General features: G+C 48.6%; 3 protein-coding genes across 3 annotated transcripts; 1 reads left to right on the top strand and 2 right to left on the bottom strand.

The window, feature by feature from the left end:
• Window positions 1–526: 526 nt before the first annotated feature.
• Window positions 527–2,711, bottom strand: H6S33_005008 (uncharacterized protein; the record flags this gene model as incomplete). The annotated part of the gene is made up of 2 exons (XM_044836718.1): window positions 527–2,632; window positions 2,697–2,711. The coding sequence occupies 2 exons, from the start codon at window positions 2,709–2,711 to the stop codon at window positions 527–529; spliced, it is 2,121 nt and encodes a 706-aa protein (XP_044690221.1).
• Window positions 2,712–4,848: 2,137 nt separating this feature from the next.
• On the top strand, window positions 4,849–7,324 carry H6S33_005007 (uncharacterized protein; the record flags this gene model as incomplete). The annotated part of the gene is made up of 4 exons (XM_044836717.1): window positions 4,849–5,134; window positions 5,207–5,780; window positions 5,838–6,216; window positions 6,272–7,324. 4 exons carry the CDS (start codon window positions 4,849–4,851, stop codon window positions 7,322–7,324), a joined length of 2,292 nt encoding a protein of 763 aa, XP_044690220.1.
• Window positions 7,325–14,481: 7,157 nt separating this feature from the next.
• H6S33_005006 (uncharacterized protein) lies at window positions 14,482–16,133 on the bottom strand (the record flags this gene model as incomplete). The annotated part of the gene is made up of 2 exons (XM_044836716.1): window positions 14,482–15,610; window positions 15,673–16,133. The coding sequence occupies 2 exons, from the start codon at window positions 16,131–16,133 to the stop codon at window positions 14,482–14,484; spliced, it is 1,590 nt and encodes a 529-aa protein (XP_044690219.1).
• Between the last annotated feature and the right edge of the window lie 2,651 nt (window positions 16,134–18,784).

Here is an 18,784-nt window from a genome sequence, read left to right as displayed (position 1 = left end):
CACCACCAGGAACAAGAATGAATACCTCCCGCGCAAGAAATACAGGTAAGCTATAAGAAATACAGTGCGCACCGCCAGGAACAAGAAAGAATGATACCCCCGCGCAAGAAATACAGCGCGCACCGCCAGGAACAAGAATGAATACCCCCCGCGCAAGAGATACAGCGCGCACCACCAGGAACAAGAATGAATACCCCCGCGCAAGAAATACAGGTAAGCTATAAGAAATACAGTGCGCACCGCCAGGAACAAGAAAGAATGATACCCCCGCGCAAGAAATACAGCGCGCACCGCCAGGAACAAGAATGAATACCCCCCGCGCAAGAGATACAGCGCGCACCTCCAGGAACAAGAAAGAATGATACCCCCGCGCAAGAAATACAGCGCGCACCACCAAGAAAGAATGATACCCCGCGCATCTACCACAGGTAAGCTATAAGAAATAGAGAGCGCACACAGGTTAGTATAAAAGAAACCCTTTAAAGACACGGCCTGGTTGGCGCGAGAAATGGAGCTCGCACCAAAATCAAGAATCCTGCTTTGGCAGATTTTCTGCCCCGCCTTCTAGATTGTCTGCCCCCCCTTCTAGACTTTCTGCCCCCCCTTCTACATCTCCGTCCGAGGGGATTGCATTCACCCAATTGCCGACATCTGTCGTCTTCTGTGATATTTCTGCTGAGCCTCGGGTGGGGCGCCGCGCATCGGTATTGACGTCCTCGTGCTGGGGGGTATCGGGGACGGTGGGGGAGGAGCCTGCCTCATTCTCATTTATCACTTCAACCTTAGGTGGGAAAACCGCCCTGCTGGAGGTTTGCCTTGTATAGAGCCCTTTATGCCTATCCTCGAAGCCCTGGCTCTGCGGTCTAGGGCCATAGCGGGGAGTCTGGGGCGCGGGGGTAGAGAGGGGCACGGGGGTAGGGAGGGGCGCTCCAGAATCGACAACATCCTCGGCTTCAAGGTCAATGACACTACAAGCTTCACTGGAAGGCTCACGAAACGCAGTGGTCATATTAGGGGGCCAATATCTCGACCCCGCGCGCGTGATGTTTTCGCGGGGCGATTGAGGATCCATTTGCGTAGATAGCGGTGACGGCGCGTGCTCACTTGTTTTACGCTCGGGGGTTATTCTCATGGTTTTAAGGGGTGCAGAAGGGTTCGCCGTGTGGTGATATCGGGAGCCCATGTCACCTCTCGAGCTCACGTGGGATTCTGCGGGCGGGGCTTTTGCTACCTTGCGCGATTTAAAAATATGCTCGGTGGGTAGGCGCGCAGGAGGAATGCCGAAGAAGGCGCTGGTGGGCGACATTGCTTGTTGCGCGGTGCCAGGAGCTTCGGCGGGGTGGTTTTGCCATGAGGGGTTGGAGTGATGCTGCATCTGTTGCGCTGGCTGTTTGGACTGATCGCGCGCGCGCGTAGTATATGCTCTCTCAGTTTCCATGGCTTGCGTTGCGTTAGACAAATTTTCGAGGAGCGATGGTTCTTCTCCGTACAGCTCACAGAGCTTGTCTCTTTTTCTTTTGTACTGCTCAATAAGAGCGTGCTGTTTACGAGTAGCAGTGAGCAGGTATTCCTTACGGCGTAGGGCAGCGTAGGCGATAGTATCCATGCGGTTGCACTCGTCGAGGATTACCCGCTGATGAATTTCATGCTTCATGTAAATATTGGAGCGCGCGTATATCTTGGCGAGGGTATTGGAGAGTGGAGTTTCTTCATTGTAATCACAGGCGGAGTCAAGATTTCCTGGGCGCGCAAATATATCTGCGTCCACTAGGTCCGCAGATTTAGCGCGCAAAGCCCGGAACTTGCTTACATCCTCTGCGATCTGTTGGTTGGTACTCGAAACAGCATTCTCCGCATCTTTCACGATGCCAGTGAAGTCAAAGTTAGGGTCATCAAAGTCGGAGAGTAAACCTCCATGTGGCGGCGATGGGGGAGTGGGGAGAACTGGCGTGTAGCCGCTATTTTGCGATGAATTCTCCGTGGGGCAATATGGCAGTAGTAAGGCGGGTGGACGGTCTTTGATGGGGGTGGAGGGAATTGGCGGAGGCCATATAAGGGGGGAATTGGTGGCAGGGGTTATGTCCTTGAAGATAGTCGCTATGTAATTATCGCCCAGGTCGCTGATGGGGTCTGTGCCGCACTGATGGAGAGCTTTGCCCACAGCGACGCAAAATCTATCGCGCAGGGTCTTTTCCCAGTATTCATCCGTATCATCTTCGAGCCAGCCAATATGGCCAGGCGGAGCTTTCACCGTGGGCACGCCTATCAGTAGGGGCGTGTGGATTTCAATGAGCTCCGTCATCCCAAAAGCGGTAACGTCCGCCAAAGGTGGGGAGGGGCGAACCCTATGCGCAGTTTCTGCAAGGGACCGTCGTTTAAGATAGTCTTCCAGGAGGGGGCTTTCCTGGAAGATTTGGGCGTATTGCTTGACCTTTTTGACCAGATGGTTTAAAACCTTATCGTGCGCAGCCTGGAAGTCGCCAAGAAGATCAAGTTCGGCTTTGGCAAACAACTCTTCGGCGGGCAGGAGTTGCTTAAAGAGGGTGCGTATAGGGGCTTGAAGAAACCCGGCGCGCACGAAGAATACTTGGGCCCAGTAAAGCGGCACGCGCGCGCTCCATTCTTCAATCGACTATTGAAGGTTAGTAGGCAGCGCGTGGGAATATCTGTAGGGCGCGGGGGGGGGGGGGTCAAACCTTAGAGCTTTGCATGAACTTGCGGAGATGATTGGGTGCGTAATCAGGCTTAATGGTAGGTTTTGAAGCAGGCTGCTTTTTCTTTTTGGGGTCTGGCTCCTGGGTGGAGTTTGGATCTGGGGTTTCCTCCACTCGGGCATTGCGTGAGCGCTTTGGGGGGGGGGGGGCGTCGTGGGGCCAGGAGTATGGGTGCGCTTGCGAGCTGGCCCTGCCATGTTTGGTGTACGGCTTTAATTGCGAGCTAAAGGGCAAGCAAGATATTAGTATGGATATATATCTATGTGAGGTGCAGTGTTTTTTCACGCGCACTAGTATATGAGTACGCGTGATTATCCTTGCGCAGGAAAATATAAAAGGTGCACGGGGATCCTCACGCCCGTGTACCCGCGCGGGGATCCTCACGCCCGTGTACTCGCGCGGGGATCCTCACGCCCGTGTACTCGCGCGGGGATCCTCACGCCCGTGTACTCGCGCGGGAATCCTCACGCCCGTGTACTCGCGCGGGGATCCTCACGCCCGTGTACTCGCGCGGGGATAGAGATGCGCGGGCAAAAAGGAGCGCAAGAATAGAAGTACGCAGCCAAACAGGAGAGCGGGTAGCGCAAGAATAGAGGTGCGCAGCGAAACAGGGGCGCAATGATACAGATGCGCGGGGAAAAAGGAGCGCGGTGACACAGATGCGCGGGCAAACATGAGCGCAGGAATGTAGACATACATACAAGAATATGGGTACGCGTAGGGTACGCCGTGCGTGTAGAATACCTTGCGCGTGGAAAATGGTGCACTAGGAATTGAATTGGGGGTTTAGGGGCAGAGTATACGATGTGGCGGTGGTAGGTGTATGTGGTGAGGATCAAATTCACCAGGCTGTATGAAGGTTTGACGTGATATATCATGATGTGGCTGGATGTGTGGCTGTAATAACATTACCCTGACCTTGTTACTATTACGTAATACAGCCTGGAAACGAGGCTACCAGAGTCTGTGCACGGGGTTGTGTTTGTGGTATGACTAATCTGCGGATTCCCGCGCGACTTTCTTTGAGGATTCAGATACTGGTGGATTTTACTTTATGCCGGAGAGCGAGGTTTTATGAGAGGATACTTGTATGCCAATGCCGTTTTATTTATCCAAAGGGTTGTATGCGTGGTCCTGAAGACAACGGGGTCACGGATATTAACAGCTCTCACCGTGAGGGCATTGCAACAGCATCCGGTGAAGCAGATACTGCACGACATTGCTTGAAACACGGTCGGCAAAGGCCACTACGTATGCATCCAGTGCCAGAGAGTCTCCAAAGACATGCAAATTCCCTCGAGATGACTCTTCTAAAAGGTTAGTATGTACCGGGATGAACTTTTCAGCTTTCCGCACTTACCAAAACGATGTCCCAGGCCTCAACGAATGATCACCGCGTGACAGCGGCAACGACGACCGAGTGAGAGGTGGTGACAACAATGCCCCCAATTTACCGGGAACACCGGTGCCTAACACATGCATGTAACCTGTACCTGGGATCCAGATGTCAGCCCCCGCGCCGAGGAGTCATCGTGGGTACCTCATCACAGTCTCATCACAGTCCTGCTTACTTGCGGCTCCGTGCCTTATTTTATTCACAGCCCACCACTAGCAGTACTAGCTAGCACTACTTACTTTGTACAGATCGACAGTTGTGCTTTAATGCAGATCGTTAATGAGTCAAGCTTAAACGCACGGCCGTCGATAAGAACATGTACTCTACGTATACCGGGAATTAAACAACGGGGTTGCCTTGGATCGACATGATGTGATGGAGGTGGAGAAGTCGCGTCGTACGCTGGTATGTGCTCGAAACCACAGCTGAGACAGATAATACAGAGTCGTAGGGAATACTAACTATATGCATAGTTATGCGTAAGCATATCACATACCAAGTGAGCACTTTGATTGTTGCCTGAGCCCTAATCGCGAGCTTGTTACCGTTTTGAATATACCGGTGAATTCAATTAAGATGACTATACTATAATGAACTCGTCCTACACACGCGTTGTCGAGATATATAAAGCGAATTGGTCCCCCCTCGACGGTGTTTCTGCACCTTACACAACGTTGAATCCACATCTCTCATCCTAAAAAAGCTTTTCCAGTTCCGCCGTCAAGAAATCCACACAGCATGCCTATAATCTCAGAGGAACAGTACCAATTGCAAAGGATATTGGGTAATGGCGCTCTCAACATAGCCGGAGCGGGCTTCCGGCGGGCACCGCTTCCACGTAGTAGCACCACCCCCGGCGCGATTGTATCAGCCATGGAAATCACACAGCCTGGAAGTAGTGCGAAGCTACTTGCTGCCAAAGACGGGAATGCTAAGGATAAGAAGTCTAAGAGATCAAAGAAGAAGGCAAAGAAGGATAAGAAGAAGGAGGGAGAGGCAGAAGAGCCAAAGGAAGGGGAGACGGGTATGTTTACACTTTTTTTTTTTTCAAATCCCGAAATAGAAGCCTTTTATATATCTAACAAATAACCAACAGAGGAGGAGCAGCCTACGCCCAAAATGGAGGTCACGGTCAAACACCTTGAAAAGCGCTACGACGAGCAGGGCCACCGATATCTCACGGAACCTGGCTCTGAACCTCCAAAGAAGGCGACGGAAGATCAGTGGGCGAATTACATTCTCTGTGAGATCCGTCATTTCAACTGGGAGCAGAAGGTTTGCCAGAGGTCACTGGAGGTCAAGAGTAAGCACTTGAAAGCTGTCCTTAGGAAAGTCATCGGCGAGTACCCAGGCGTGTCTTTTCGAACGGCAAGGATCAAGTTGATATTCCCATTGAACTCTTTATACCATTATCTGGAAGAGCTGAAGGCGGAGTTGGAGGCTATGAAAAAGGCGAACGCTCCGGATGCGGATGCGGAAAAGAAAGAGGAGACGAATGGCGATGCCAATAAAAAAAGTAAAGACCCAGAAGAGGGGAAACTGAGCAAGGAAGATGCGGAAGAAGCCATAATTCACCTTGAATACCTCGTCAACTACCTAGAGATTGAGTTCGATGAGGTGATCAAGGATGTCGCAAATCTACTCCCACAAGGGTTGATCAGCTTCGAGATGTAAGCTACCCACCTCCGGGCTTAGAGCTTTTATATATATACTAACGATTTACAAAGCCTTTGGACCATCTTCAAACCCGGAAGAGCCATCTACGCCAGATCTCACCACGACCAGCAACGCTGTCTGCAATTTGAGCGCGGCGACTACGTTGGTGGCAATGAGCCGCACTACGGCTTGACGGTAAAATATGTTGATTACGACGGAAAGTATTTCGGTATGGCGCAGACTACTGTCCCTATATTGCCCTTTGAAGGTACAATGAATATCAGCTCGCTCGCGGCATTCCCACTGGAATACCACCCCAGGAAAGAGGCAGTCAGTAAATTCCTGATCGAGCGAGGGAGAAGATTCGAAGAATTAAAGGGTTGCCACTACATGGAGTACACGGGCGTCGGCTTGGGCGAGAAGATTGGGTGCGGAAGGGCTCAATATAGCGTATGTGTATTGTATTCCCGATTGCTTCTTGAACGGATCGCTGACATTACCATAGATCAAAGGCAGAGTGATGTGCGACAAGGTAACATACAACCGCATCAACCCTGACCGGACAATCATGATCACGGCACTCCCAGGCCAAGCTCCCCAGAGTGAAAACGGCGAAAACCTCTTCATGAAAAACGGCTGTGAACTTCCTACCAACAAGCCATTGACCGATGAACAATGCCTCCTAGCATCGTTCCTCATTTCCGGCTTCGCTCTTTCGGAAAAGAAATGGGTGGATTTCTATATCGACAACCTGTCGCCCATCCAGTGGAACGAGAACGCATTCGACCAGCTCGTTCTCCCCCCTTCACAGAAGTCGCTCGTCCGTGCCCTTGTCGAGTCCCACGTCAGGGATCTGGACGGTTTCGACGACATCATCAAAGGCAAAGGCAAAGGCTTTATCTCAATCCTGCACGGACCCCCGGGTGTCGGTAAAACGCTCACCGCCGAGTCCGTCGCGGAACACACCCGGCGCCCGCTGTACGCCGTGTCATCCGGCGAGCTCGGAATCAACCCGAAGGACCTCGAGGACAACCTCTCCAGGATCCTCGATGTTGCGACCCAGTGGAAAGCGGTGCTACTTCTTGACGAGGCAGACGTGTTCTTGGAAACACGTTCACTCCACGACCTGACACGTAACTCGCTGGTCAGCATATTCCTGAGGCTGTTGGAGTACTACCAGGGGATCCTGTTCCTGACGTCCAACCGCGTCACTACTTTCGACGAGGCATTCCAGAGCAGAATACATGTTGCACTCAAGTACAATAAGCTGGACAGGGACGCGCGGACGCAGGTCTGGAAGAACTTTATGAACTTTGACGATTTGAAGGGCGGGAAGGAGCTGCTGGAGAGCGTGATAGATCGGGAGTTGAACGGAAGGCAGATTAAGAACTGTGTGAGAACCGCGAGATCTTTGGCCGAGTCTGAGGGGAAGAAGGTGGATCTGAGTCATCTTATGGTTGTGCTGGATATCCAGCAGCGGTTTGAGAATGACTTTGGGGGGCTGATGCCGGGGTCGGTGGCCAACGGTACCAATGGTGCTCCGAACGGGAAAATGTAAATATGTGGTTTCGTTTGGGGTGGGGGGTTAGGAGATTTGTATCTTTATTTTAGCGTAAATTTTATATATGCATTTCATATGTGTTTTAGGCATTCCATGTTTGGATTTGGACTCGTGTTGATGGGAATCTTTTATATATATTGAGCATGTGATTGCAACAATTCATGAATCATGAGCCATGACTCGTGTTTGCCTCAAAATTTTATGAGCGTGCAAATTACAAATAGTCCGATTAACTATTCACCTACGTCAATCACTGGTCAGCGAATCCCTTAAACTAAAATGCTACGAACGGTAACGGAGGATGTACTATAGGTAGTAGCATTCCGTTCACCCAAATTCGGTAGACATGTATACAGTCACCTACGGTCACTCGATGATGAACGACTTTACTCTTCGTCCGTTTACCGGCGCAGATCACGGTAAGATAAGATAAGATATCCCACTAAATCCCCCTCTTATGTTAGGTGGGGTTTACGCTCAGTCGAACTTGCTGCAGTTTTTGCTGCCAGACTTGTTTTTTTATACTTCCCCCTTGTGGCTAGTCGCCGTTTCTCTAATAAGCCTACAGAAAGACACTTGTGAAGAAAAGACTGATCTTTCGAAAACACTTATTTGAGATTTTAAGGCTTACATATACCTTATTTTTGAATAAGGTTCTGTCTATGGTGGTCAGAAAAGGAGAAGGAAGATTTGAACCCAGAGGCAAGGTACACTTACACACTTACATGTAGTTTTTACTCTATCAGGAACGATATCTGTAAACGGTGTAGAGATTCTCTCTCAGATAGAGTGAGTAATGCCAAGAGGAACGGCGACTGGTCAGCCTCATGCGGTACCGGGGGTTCAATCTATCGACAGGTCTATAAAGGCTGTAGTATAACCAACTTTCGCTATCCTGACCTCGACTCTTTTGATAACAAACCTTCAACCGGAAAAAACGGTACCTCGTATTACAAAAGCAGAAAAGAAAAGTGTAACTTACCAGCATATGTTGATGGGTGGAGAGCAAAAGAAATGATTTCGCCCGGGCTCGAACCGGGGACCACAAGTGTGTTAGACTTGTGTGATAACCAACTACACCACGAAACCATTGATTTAGGAGTAACATCAAAGTTACTCAAACATTTTTCTCGATCAAACGATAACAATAAAATTTCCCCGGCAGCCAATCCTGGGTTTGCTTTAGCTTGACTTTTCTAAAAGAAAAGCAAAAAAACCGCAATCTTGTGAAAAAAGAAAGGCCCGAGACTAGACGCGAGCCAAAAAGTAAGTTTCAACTTCCCCGGACAGGCTTGAACTGTCAACCTCTCGATGGCATGTAAATATAACAGTCGAACGCGCTAGCCAATTGCGCCACGGAGAAATCCGATATGCGCCTTACCCTTCTTGTTTGCTATAATTAACAACCTTCCTTGCTCATAATTCGTTAAACGCATCAATTTGAATCGTCACGTTTGGTGCCGGGTTGTTACTACAGCAACGACGTCAATGTCCGTGATGATTGAATTTGACGGTTGAGTAGTTGAATCCTAGCATCTCGCGCACATAACTACATAGACTTTAAACCCATATTGTGAGATGGGCTAGCTGCTTGTGGCTCATTGTATTAGTAGCACAAAAAGTGATGAGATGGTTTACACGCCTGCTCCCCCTACCCCCCCCCCCCCCCCAAAAAAAAAATCCTTTCTTATTTCACGGCTTCTTTTGGGTTTAGGCACTGTGGAATGAGGGATGCATAGCTGCGGTCCACGAATTTTAGCCACTCCGGCGGAGACCCTATAGGCGCGTAAGTAACTGATGCCAAAGACTTCTGCTAGCTAGTCTCCATCTAATAGGGTACTTGATCCCTAGCCATGGCCCAATGATCTTAAGAGGATTAGTAGGTGCGAGGTGATGAAGATGAAGATGAAGATGAGATGAAGATGAGATAAGGATGTTCGCGAGGTGAGATGATGGTTGGTCAGAGTCGAATTATATTAAACGCGCGAGCTTAAAACCTGACATGGCGATGGCAACGTTTAAAAGAGCACATGTAGTCTGGGAGATATCAACAGGAGGAATACTCCCATGCAGAAGAAACACCAAATGAAGGAAATAGAATGCCGGCCCCATTCATGGGATTAATTCTGAAACCACGCTAATTGAGGATGTTACAGTATGTTCATCTTTATTCTCTTTAATTAGTGCGTACGTAGCCTATAGCAACTTATAGCTTATCAATAAATCATCTCGTTGGATAAACATAATTTATTTTATGTGGTGGTTGTTATGAGTACTTTTGTAGAAATGATTCCCGGTCCCTTTTTTTTGCTGCGTGCACGTGATTTTGGGTCGAGTGATGTGTGGTGGTAGGAACTAGTGCGGGATAAGGTTTAAGGGTCAGGGTCAGGGTCGGAGGGTACCGGTCACTAAGGGGTGCGGCACCCCACGCATCTACAGTCCTACTTACTAGCCCTACTACATGTACCTACTCTAGTGTTTAAGAGTCTTTATTCTGTATATGTGTTTATAAATGGTCAAGTGGAGATACGAAAACCCCCCAGTCGAGCTGGAAATAGTGATGTCATATCCCGACGTTTGATTGTGGCGTAATACGATATTTCAATTCGGATCTAGGCCAGGAAACGCTTGCGTTTGCATCCTGTCGTTTTATATATTGAAGTAGATGTATCCTCTGAATTCTGTCGAGATACCTCATGATCAAAGAGTGAATTCGCACGCGTAAATCGCGTTCCCCAAAACAAAATAACCCTATATGAATTCTTGCCGCCCTTTTAAATTGGATATTTTTGTGTGTGTAAATACAGCTTGTGGTGTTTTATACTCTCACGGCGTTCAGCACAACAGAACTGCTTTATGCTGTTGACCCCACTTGTGGTTCCAATTCGAGCTGACCATGTAAAGCATAGAACAAGACATTTTCAAAGTGCTACTGTACTACCTGGATAGTGCTAGTTGTGTCGTGGCATTAACCACTTTCACCGATGAAATTAGTACTGCACGATTACATAATCACGGAACGACGACGTGCCCTTTCGAAATCCATGTCACGTCGAGGTCACGAGTACTGTGTCCTCATTAGCTAACTTCTGTCTTTTGTGTCTTGCTTTCTTTTCTTCTTCTCTTCATCATCATAATACTATCATTCGAGCTGGTTTTACTTTCATGAACTGAGCAGCTTAGTACATGGTATGGTAAAACATCACCAAACCCGAGATCGATATACATATCGTTCTGAATGTGTCACCTTTTTGATTTGATTTTGATTGACTAGTCACCTCATTAATTGTATGCAACCCGGAGGTTATGACAATATAACAAACAACATCGTCTCCACAGAACGCCCCTCCATCCACCTCCATCTCAACAATAAAGAAAAGAAAAGTAACTATTTTGAATGTGTCACCTAAACCGGTTGGGCGACACGATATTAAAATCCCAGAACAAAAGGTTTTGAAAAAACGAATAATAGAATGAAGCCATCATTCCACTAGAAGGACTCTCGAATTTAGCTGGCTGTGGCGTTGCACTAACCCCCTGTTTCGGTACCTGTGGGCGCGGCCAATCATGATATATCACTCGGTCGCGAACCCGCCAAGAGCGAGTGCAGATTTATGATTCTGCGAGACAGTGTAGCTTCAGTAGGCCAAAGAATACATAGGTTGCTGTAGAAACTCTCTAAATGTATCCTCTCACGCTGCAACTGAAGTTCTAAGCGACATTGCTAGAAAGCAGATCGATGCGCTATTCAGAGTACCTTATTCAACAAGGGCGGGCGGGCCAGGATGACCTGCAACCAAGATTGGGTTTATTGGACGTCTTTGAGAACCTATCTTTTTATTTTCCTCTGTGCGTACACCGCTCTTCTTTGCTACAGAGGTTTCCGTCAAGGCAAAAAGGCGAGTTCTACGTGACTTGGCCACATAACCGCGGCTGCTACTCTCCAGCAGAACAAACGGACACCCCAAATGACCATTGGATTGTGGTGATGAAAGGGAAGAAGGCGATTATGGTCCGTTGCCGCATTAGTATTAAGATCTAATATAAAGATGTTACTAATAACGGGAAATAGCTATCGCGTCACTGGACGTGTGAAAAATCGCGACCCACGCTGATCATCTCTCAAAAATCTCACGATACAAACGATAAGATCAAAACACAAAACAACCTAGTTCCAGAAAATTGCATACTTAGGGTGAGGGGCGGGTATACCCATATATATAATCATGTATCTCTAGCGTCATGAGAACCAGAAAATGAGTGACGAAGGTATGCAGACATTGAACCGCTACTCACATCTGCTGCAAGTACATCTTTTGTTTCCATAACAGCGGTACTAATATGGCGTGGTCCAATATGCAATGTTCTCCTTAGTCTGTCAGTGAAATGCGGTCCCCAAATTTGCCAAAAAATGTGCAGATTCCGTTATCTTTCTTATCAATGTATATACCTTTATCACTAGTCTCCCCTTATAGCCTATAAAGATAAATTACATGTATCTTTTGCCCTTTATTCTCTGCTTCGGGCGGGTGTGAAGTACAATTAACTAGATAGTACTCTTCGTTTGCTGTTTCCATCTCCTCATTCTCCTCCTGCTTCGCATATGCATAGATAAGTATACTCCGACATTCTACGCTTTCTTGGTCTCAAGGAACAGCCGTTATTATCTCTCATACAATGCTTGCAAGAAAGCATAATTATCCTGCCTTCAAGTCTCTCTTCCTTCATCACCTCCAGCAGCCTTCGCACACGAATTGCATTGTTGATGAATTATCTTAATACCAATTCGCCGTGTTGTGGTATGAATTACCTACTTCAAGCAGCCGTTGCGCTCTAGTTCTGGCATTATACAGGTCCTTACTCGCACGGTACATCAACATTTGACATGGCCATATGGGGCCGGCGTAGTTTTGATTTATTAGAAGTTAAGACCAATGATATGTCAAGAAAACAGTAGGATTTCACTTATCTATATGTAGTAGGTTAGTATTTTTATGTTTTTATCCGGGAAGTTGTAGTTGGGGGAGACATGAGGAGACCGGAGGTGGAAGACAGTCTAGTACGATATTGTAGTGAATAGATAACACGATATGCCGTATGGGGGACACGGGGTCGGGGTTGATCTTCCAGCCCAGCAACCCTAATTCTTACCAATTGCAAACAATAGATCTCCCGTACAAACTTTGACCCTCTGGGACAGCATTGGAAGAATAATTATATAAGGGATAATATTACTCCGGATAATGCGGAGCGATTATGCACATGTACACCAAAATGTGAATAGCTACATGTACATACATATATTATCTATCCTCTAAGAGGAAGCAAAGAAACAGATCCCCTCAATGGCTTAAACATTCGAGACGTATACTCTAACAGAAAGCGCCAATGGCACTGGATCTTATTTTTACTTTGTTCAATTCGTCGATATGAAAACGCACTCATACTTCAAAGAAGCTTAAGGCCATAATCGCCAGGGGAGAGTTAACAATTGCATTACAAACCAGCAGAACATTGCTTTTCCTTTCCCTCGATCGATCGTATGTCTCAACCTAACCCATTCAAGATTACCGGAGCTAGATGCATGGCGTGCTCGACGCATGGGCAGAGCAAGACATCTTCACATGCTCCAGCTCCAGCTCCAACTACGTACATACTCAGAATTAATCCAACAAGAGAACAACTCCGTAGCTAGAGATGAGACTAGACGAGAAAATTTTCCCAGATCGAATTAACACCGACGTCAATTTGTCAGCCCTAGCCACCAGATATCTTACTCTCCATTGAAGAAGAAAAAAGTGCAGGTAAAGATGAGGCCACAAAAAGCTACTAGAACACCGTTCCAAAGCCATAATTACGATCCGGGCGAGTTAATCGTGATCCCATATACATGTGTATTTGCGATCAATCACTTCGCGACCGTACTTCGTATCATGTCAATTGCGCCACCCAAGAAAGAAAGAAGGAAAAAAAGAAACAGTTCCTTTTTCTGTACGTTGCACCCATATTCATAACGGTAGGCGTTTCATCATCCCGCATGAAGTACTTGGAGTTGTGGGTGGGAGCTTGGGCCAATTGGCTGAGCTAAACATCATTACATTATCAATTGCTATATACTAATCCCCCTAAGCCACTTCCGTAAGCTAGGCCCATCATGCATGCCCGACACCCACCACCACTAACAACAAACATGTTGTCCTTGCAAGGCAAGAAACTCCTTGTGTCAACCAGGATCACGACTACTACTGCACCGGAAAGAAGTTTTTCCTAGACAGCGTCTATCATTGGCGTGGCGGCCGCGCTGGCAGTGGGCAGTCCGTCAGACAGGAGATAACAATAAGGAAAAGCTAAAAAGCCACATCCATGTAATTTACATGTGACAGTCCCCTATCCACCCCCCCCATCCCTCCATCCCCCATCCCCTCCATCCTCCCTACCTGCACCTCCGTCAATCCCCCGGCCAATCGAACCTGAAGTGGGAAAGCCGTACTCCCCAGATAAGCAAAAAAACACGATACACCTCGCCTATGTAACGATAATGCAGGTCTTTGCTCGATAGCGAGCATATGGAGAGGTCGATTGTGGGCAATTGTGGGCAATCGGGGTCTGTGTACGCTTGAAATTTCGGTTTCGGGACCCCTCATGCACACCCGGCCGTGTTCGGAAACTGGCCTGATGCAGGGTTTGGTCATGGATGATCACTCGGTGTTGACGGACACGTGATTAGCGTGGAGGTTTTGGTTGGTGGGTCGGGACGACGTTTTTACGGCAGCTGGGCTTAGAGGTGAGGTGGGGAGAAGGGGGGACGGGAGAGGGAGGGGGATGGTACATTGCTCGGATTTGTTCATTTGGCTAATGGGCAATTTTATGTTTGGCAAGAACTACAGAGGTTTGAGTTGGAAGAATACCAACCAAAGTCTACAATTCTTCAAGATTGATACGTGATATTCATATATTCATACTTCATCTCTATCAACAAGCATACAAAAAACCCCGTTTCAGAAAATACCACCCTCATAATCCTACATGATAAACGAAAGTAAACCCAAGATGAAGCAAACCTAGCTAGATATCCAAACCTAAACAAAAAAAGAAGCCCAAACCACACCAACAAAGAAGGAAAAGAGACAGCAAATAAACCTAGATGAAACTTTTTAACCCACGAACACCATCTCGCCCTCTTTGCCCGGTAGCCTCCCCTTCGCATAGACATCCTTATGCTCGTCCCATAACCTTCTCAACTCTGCCAGATACCTCTCTTGGAACTCATCCAGGTCCCCATCCCTGGGACTCTCCATCTGCGCCTTCGGGAACACCGGACGTCCCACCACCGTGTTGACCTCCTTCCTGTATGGCAACAAGCCAACATCGTAGTTGAAAACACCCCTCGCATGGAAGAGTGGCACTGTGAACCCAGCCACACTCTTCACAAACATCTGCAGCTTCTCAATCATCCCGCCACCAGTGGGGACCATCTGGTCGTAGAGCTCGTTCTCGCCAAAGCTGAGCACCGGTACAATGCCAGCGTTCTCACGGATCGCAATCCTGAGAACGCCGCGGCGGCGCTTCACGACCAGGGCCATGCGGCCGGGGATTGCCTCAAGGGACTCGCGCGCGCCGCCAAGGACGATGGTGATTGCGCGGCCGCCGCCGGTGGGTGCCGTGTAGTGCGGTGCCGGGTGGAAGATGGGGAGGAGGAAGACGAGGCGCCACCAAGTCCATGGTTTCCAGGCAGACCATGTTGGGGGCGGTTGGGCGGCCTCGCCGCGGAGGAGGGCTTCGCAGGAGCGGCGGGAGACGGAGGCGAGGCCCATGAACATGAGGAAGTCGCGGTAGAAGGGGACGCGGAAGTTGGAGTCGAGAGTGAGGAGGGTGTTTGTAATCCCTGGGAAGAGACCCTCGAAGCCGGTGGTGTTTTCGGTGCAGAAGTGGCCGAAGGCTCCGTGGGAAATGATGCCGTGGGGGTGGTAGGTGAAGATGTAGTTCTTTGCGGGGTCTAGGGAGGTCGTGGCGTGGAGTTTGAGGGGGAAGTAGCCCGTGTAGAGACGCCATACTGGGAGGCTTCGGAGGAAGTGGGAACGCCGCCTTGGCGCAGAGCCGTCGAAGTGGGCTTCCGAGAAGAGGCAGTAGATAAGATATGGGATCAGGATGGGCCATGTCAATGGAATTGCCAAAAGAAACCAGAATAGTGAGGTATATAGCGGGATAGTAAACCCGTGTAAGAGGACTGCCGCAGTTTGAAGTCGTCGTTTAATTGGAACATTCAGCGGAGCCATTCGGATTCTAATTACCACTGTTAGAAACCGTTCACATATAAACCATACTTCTCCCTTATCAGTACATACCCTCCATTCCTCTTAACCTTATCCCCACCACTGATCACCACTGAAACCTTCTTCTTTGGCTTTGGCTTCGACTTCTTCTCCTGATACCTCACCTCTCCATCACTCTCCCTCTCCGAAGACGTGCCCATCTCCCCCGTCTTGATCGGTCTCCTCCCACTCCTGCCGCTGCTATCACTATCATAATTGCTACTAACACTGGTGGTGGTATTACTATTGGTACTCCTCCTGCGGTTGTTCACCTGCACAGAGTAGAGAGCGTCGTTAATCGCCGGCAATGATCGTTGTGGAGGCGGCTCGGCCAGGCCTCTGGGCGAAGGGGAGGGGTCCTCTGCGTCAAAGAAGGACTGGTCAAGTATTATGGACCTGCTGGAGCGCGGGGAGATGCTGAGGAGGGACGAAACGCTGCCATCGTCAGAGGCGGCAGAGGACGGTGGGAATTTAGAGAGGTCGAAGTAGGACATTGTGTCAGTGTTGTAGGCTTAAAGCCGACGTCTGGGAGGTGTTAGGATTGGAGGGAAACGATAGGGCTCAGCTAATCCACAGTATCCACAGCGCTCCAAGTGAGAAGAGGATTCCTCACAGGTATTTGTATATCGGGTCCAGGGGGGGGAGGGGGGGCAAAGTTTTTTTCCCTTCGGACTCGGTCGGAGCTGGGGCAGTGTTAGCTGATTGTGGGACGCGGTGCTGCTGCTGCTGAGGGAGTGAGTGAGTGAGTGAGTGAGTGTGAGTGAGTAAGTGAGTGAGTGCAGCTATCACATGTAAAAGCCGGGACAACAACCTGCAGCTGCGACGGGTAACTATATGACGACACGCATCAGCTAAAGAGCAGCAGTGGGGCTAGTGCAGTGAGGCACTCGGAAGTCCCCGCGTGAAACGTTAATCCGGCCCGAATCCTAAGAATAGCCGCATGAAAACCCTGACCCTGAGAGCTTTTGCTTGCCGTAGCCACGGACCGCGCTGGAGCTGATCAGCCCCGTATTTTCTCTGCGTTTTCAATCCACCACGACACCAATACATATAAGGCCTTCTTGCCCACAACCAATTCTTCTCAAGTACCATACCATACCAATGCCCAGCAGCCCAGCTGGATTATATTACTCTCAAACTACCGAACAATCCCGAAAGCCATGGAAAGTAGACGAAGTCTCCGTGCGCAAGGAAAACGTTTTGTTTGTCGCTGCTCAATAATGTACGTGCAGATTCGCCCCCGGCATGGCACGTACATGGTGCGTACATGAGATAAGAAAACGGTCCAGGAAATGCCAGGTAGAGCCGGTTAAATTACAAATAAAACATCCATTTGCAGAAATTAAATGTACTCAACTCCAGTCGCTATCTTCAACAGGAGTGTGTGCGGCGGTGTCGATATTCTGATTGGCCTTTTAGGGGGGAGGAAGGAGCGCTGTGAACCGAGTGATCGTCCATGATACCCAATGGAGTGCAGATATCTTAAAATCGACTACATATGTTGTGTGCTAACGTTTTTTGATAATGCACTGACTGGGCCTAAGGAGAGAGTGCTGCCGAGCTGAAGCCGGCATTGGCCCTGGCAGGGTCGGTGTCGGAGTGGACGGTAGCGTTGTCCGTATTCTTTTCTTTCTTCAGAAGCAAGTTAGCAATGCATGCTGTCGCGTGTGGGGTACCTACATTCTACTCGTAGCATAAACGACTGACTCGTTTCGAAAACGGACCACCGGCCATCTCTTACCGAAATTGCAAGCCAAAAAAAAATCTCGTGTATGCAGCCCCAGTCCGTTTTGCAAACGTCAGTCACGTGGTGTCGAATCATTCTCTTAAAACCCTTCTTCCCTCTTCTCCCTTCTCCCTTCGCCCGTTTTTCTTGTTTTTTTAAACCGCCTACCTATCCACCGTACGTAGATCAACTATAATTTCTTTGTGCAAAAAACACGTATACGGTCGATTACGTGGGCATTAATTATGTGCGCACACAAACTATCACGAGGCGTCACTCGGTGTAATTGACTGGCCGGCAGCCTTGCAATTGTGTGCGGGGTTTCCTTGGTCCTGGGCTCCGCGGGTCGTTAATTCGGCGAGTGAGAGCGTGTGAGGATGTGTAGCTAGCATACCAGACTGGAATGAATAATAACGTCTAGGGTATATTCCTACCTACCCCACACACCGCGCCGCGTGCAGAATGCGGAGAAGCAATTTTCCGGAATATCTTTTCACGTGCCGCATACCAGAACAGCAGTTCAATGATCTTTTATCCCGCCCGTCCAGTTGATTCACGTGGGGACGCATCAACGTGGGGAAACGCATCAGGTAGAGTAGAGTACGAGTCCTAATGTGCTGTGCTGTGCTTCTAGCCCAGTCCCCCCGACCAATCAATTGACCAGGCAAAAATATAGGCTCCGGTAGAAATGAACCCTTACTTAGAGTACTTGTGGGCTGGGTTGAACTTGTAGGTACTGTGCTATGCACTGGTTGAGATGACCTTATCTGAAAAAGTCTTTCTGGTGCATGACATGCAGCAGGGATATATTAAACAGACTCCTGATTGACCAACGAGACTCAGGGGTTTGCTGATTGGCGTTTTTGAACGTCGGCTTGTACCTACAAGCGAAATTCCCAGCTACATAGGTGAAAAAATGGAAGGTGTGGTACTGTGTAGCAATATTAAATGTTGACATATGGCGGGAATTGTGCCAGAGTTGCAATGATAAAGACATCAACAGGATGTCTGGGTCTTAAGCCTTGGTTGACGGGAAAGGCACCATTGAGTATCCAGCTGCAGATCATATGGATAGAAACAAAAGAGAACCGTGCCTGTAAAACGCTCGATTTGTTGGTTGCATTGTAGTTATGATAAACAATCCTTTTTGAAAAAGCGGTGAGGTGATCATGTACGCAATTTGCAATTGATTGTATTGAATCATCATCAAAACACCCGCCTCACCCCGCCTCATCGGGCGGGAATGAATTACAGTCGTTCACCGTCGCTTAACCGAATACTGCCAGTTGACGAACAGGGGACTTTGGACCAATAGAAATTAAAATGACTGGAGATTCGCAGCTTGGCTGGTTTCTTGACTGTTTCTTGCCATGCCTGTAATCCCTGTACATAACTGACGTCCTGAATATCAAAATCAGA

This window comes from Morchella sextelata, assembly GCF_020137385.1.
Source record: "Morchella sextelata strain SCLS chromosome Unknown scls_19, whole genome shotgun sequence".
NCBI lineage: Eukaryota > Fungi > Ascomycota > Pezizomycetes > Pezizales > Morchellaceae > Morchella > Morchella sextelata.
This window is presented reverse-complemented; position numbering and strand designations above follow the sequence as displayed.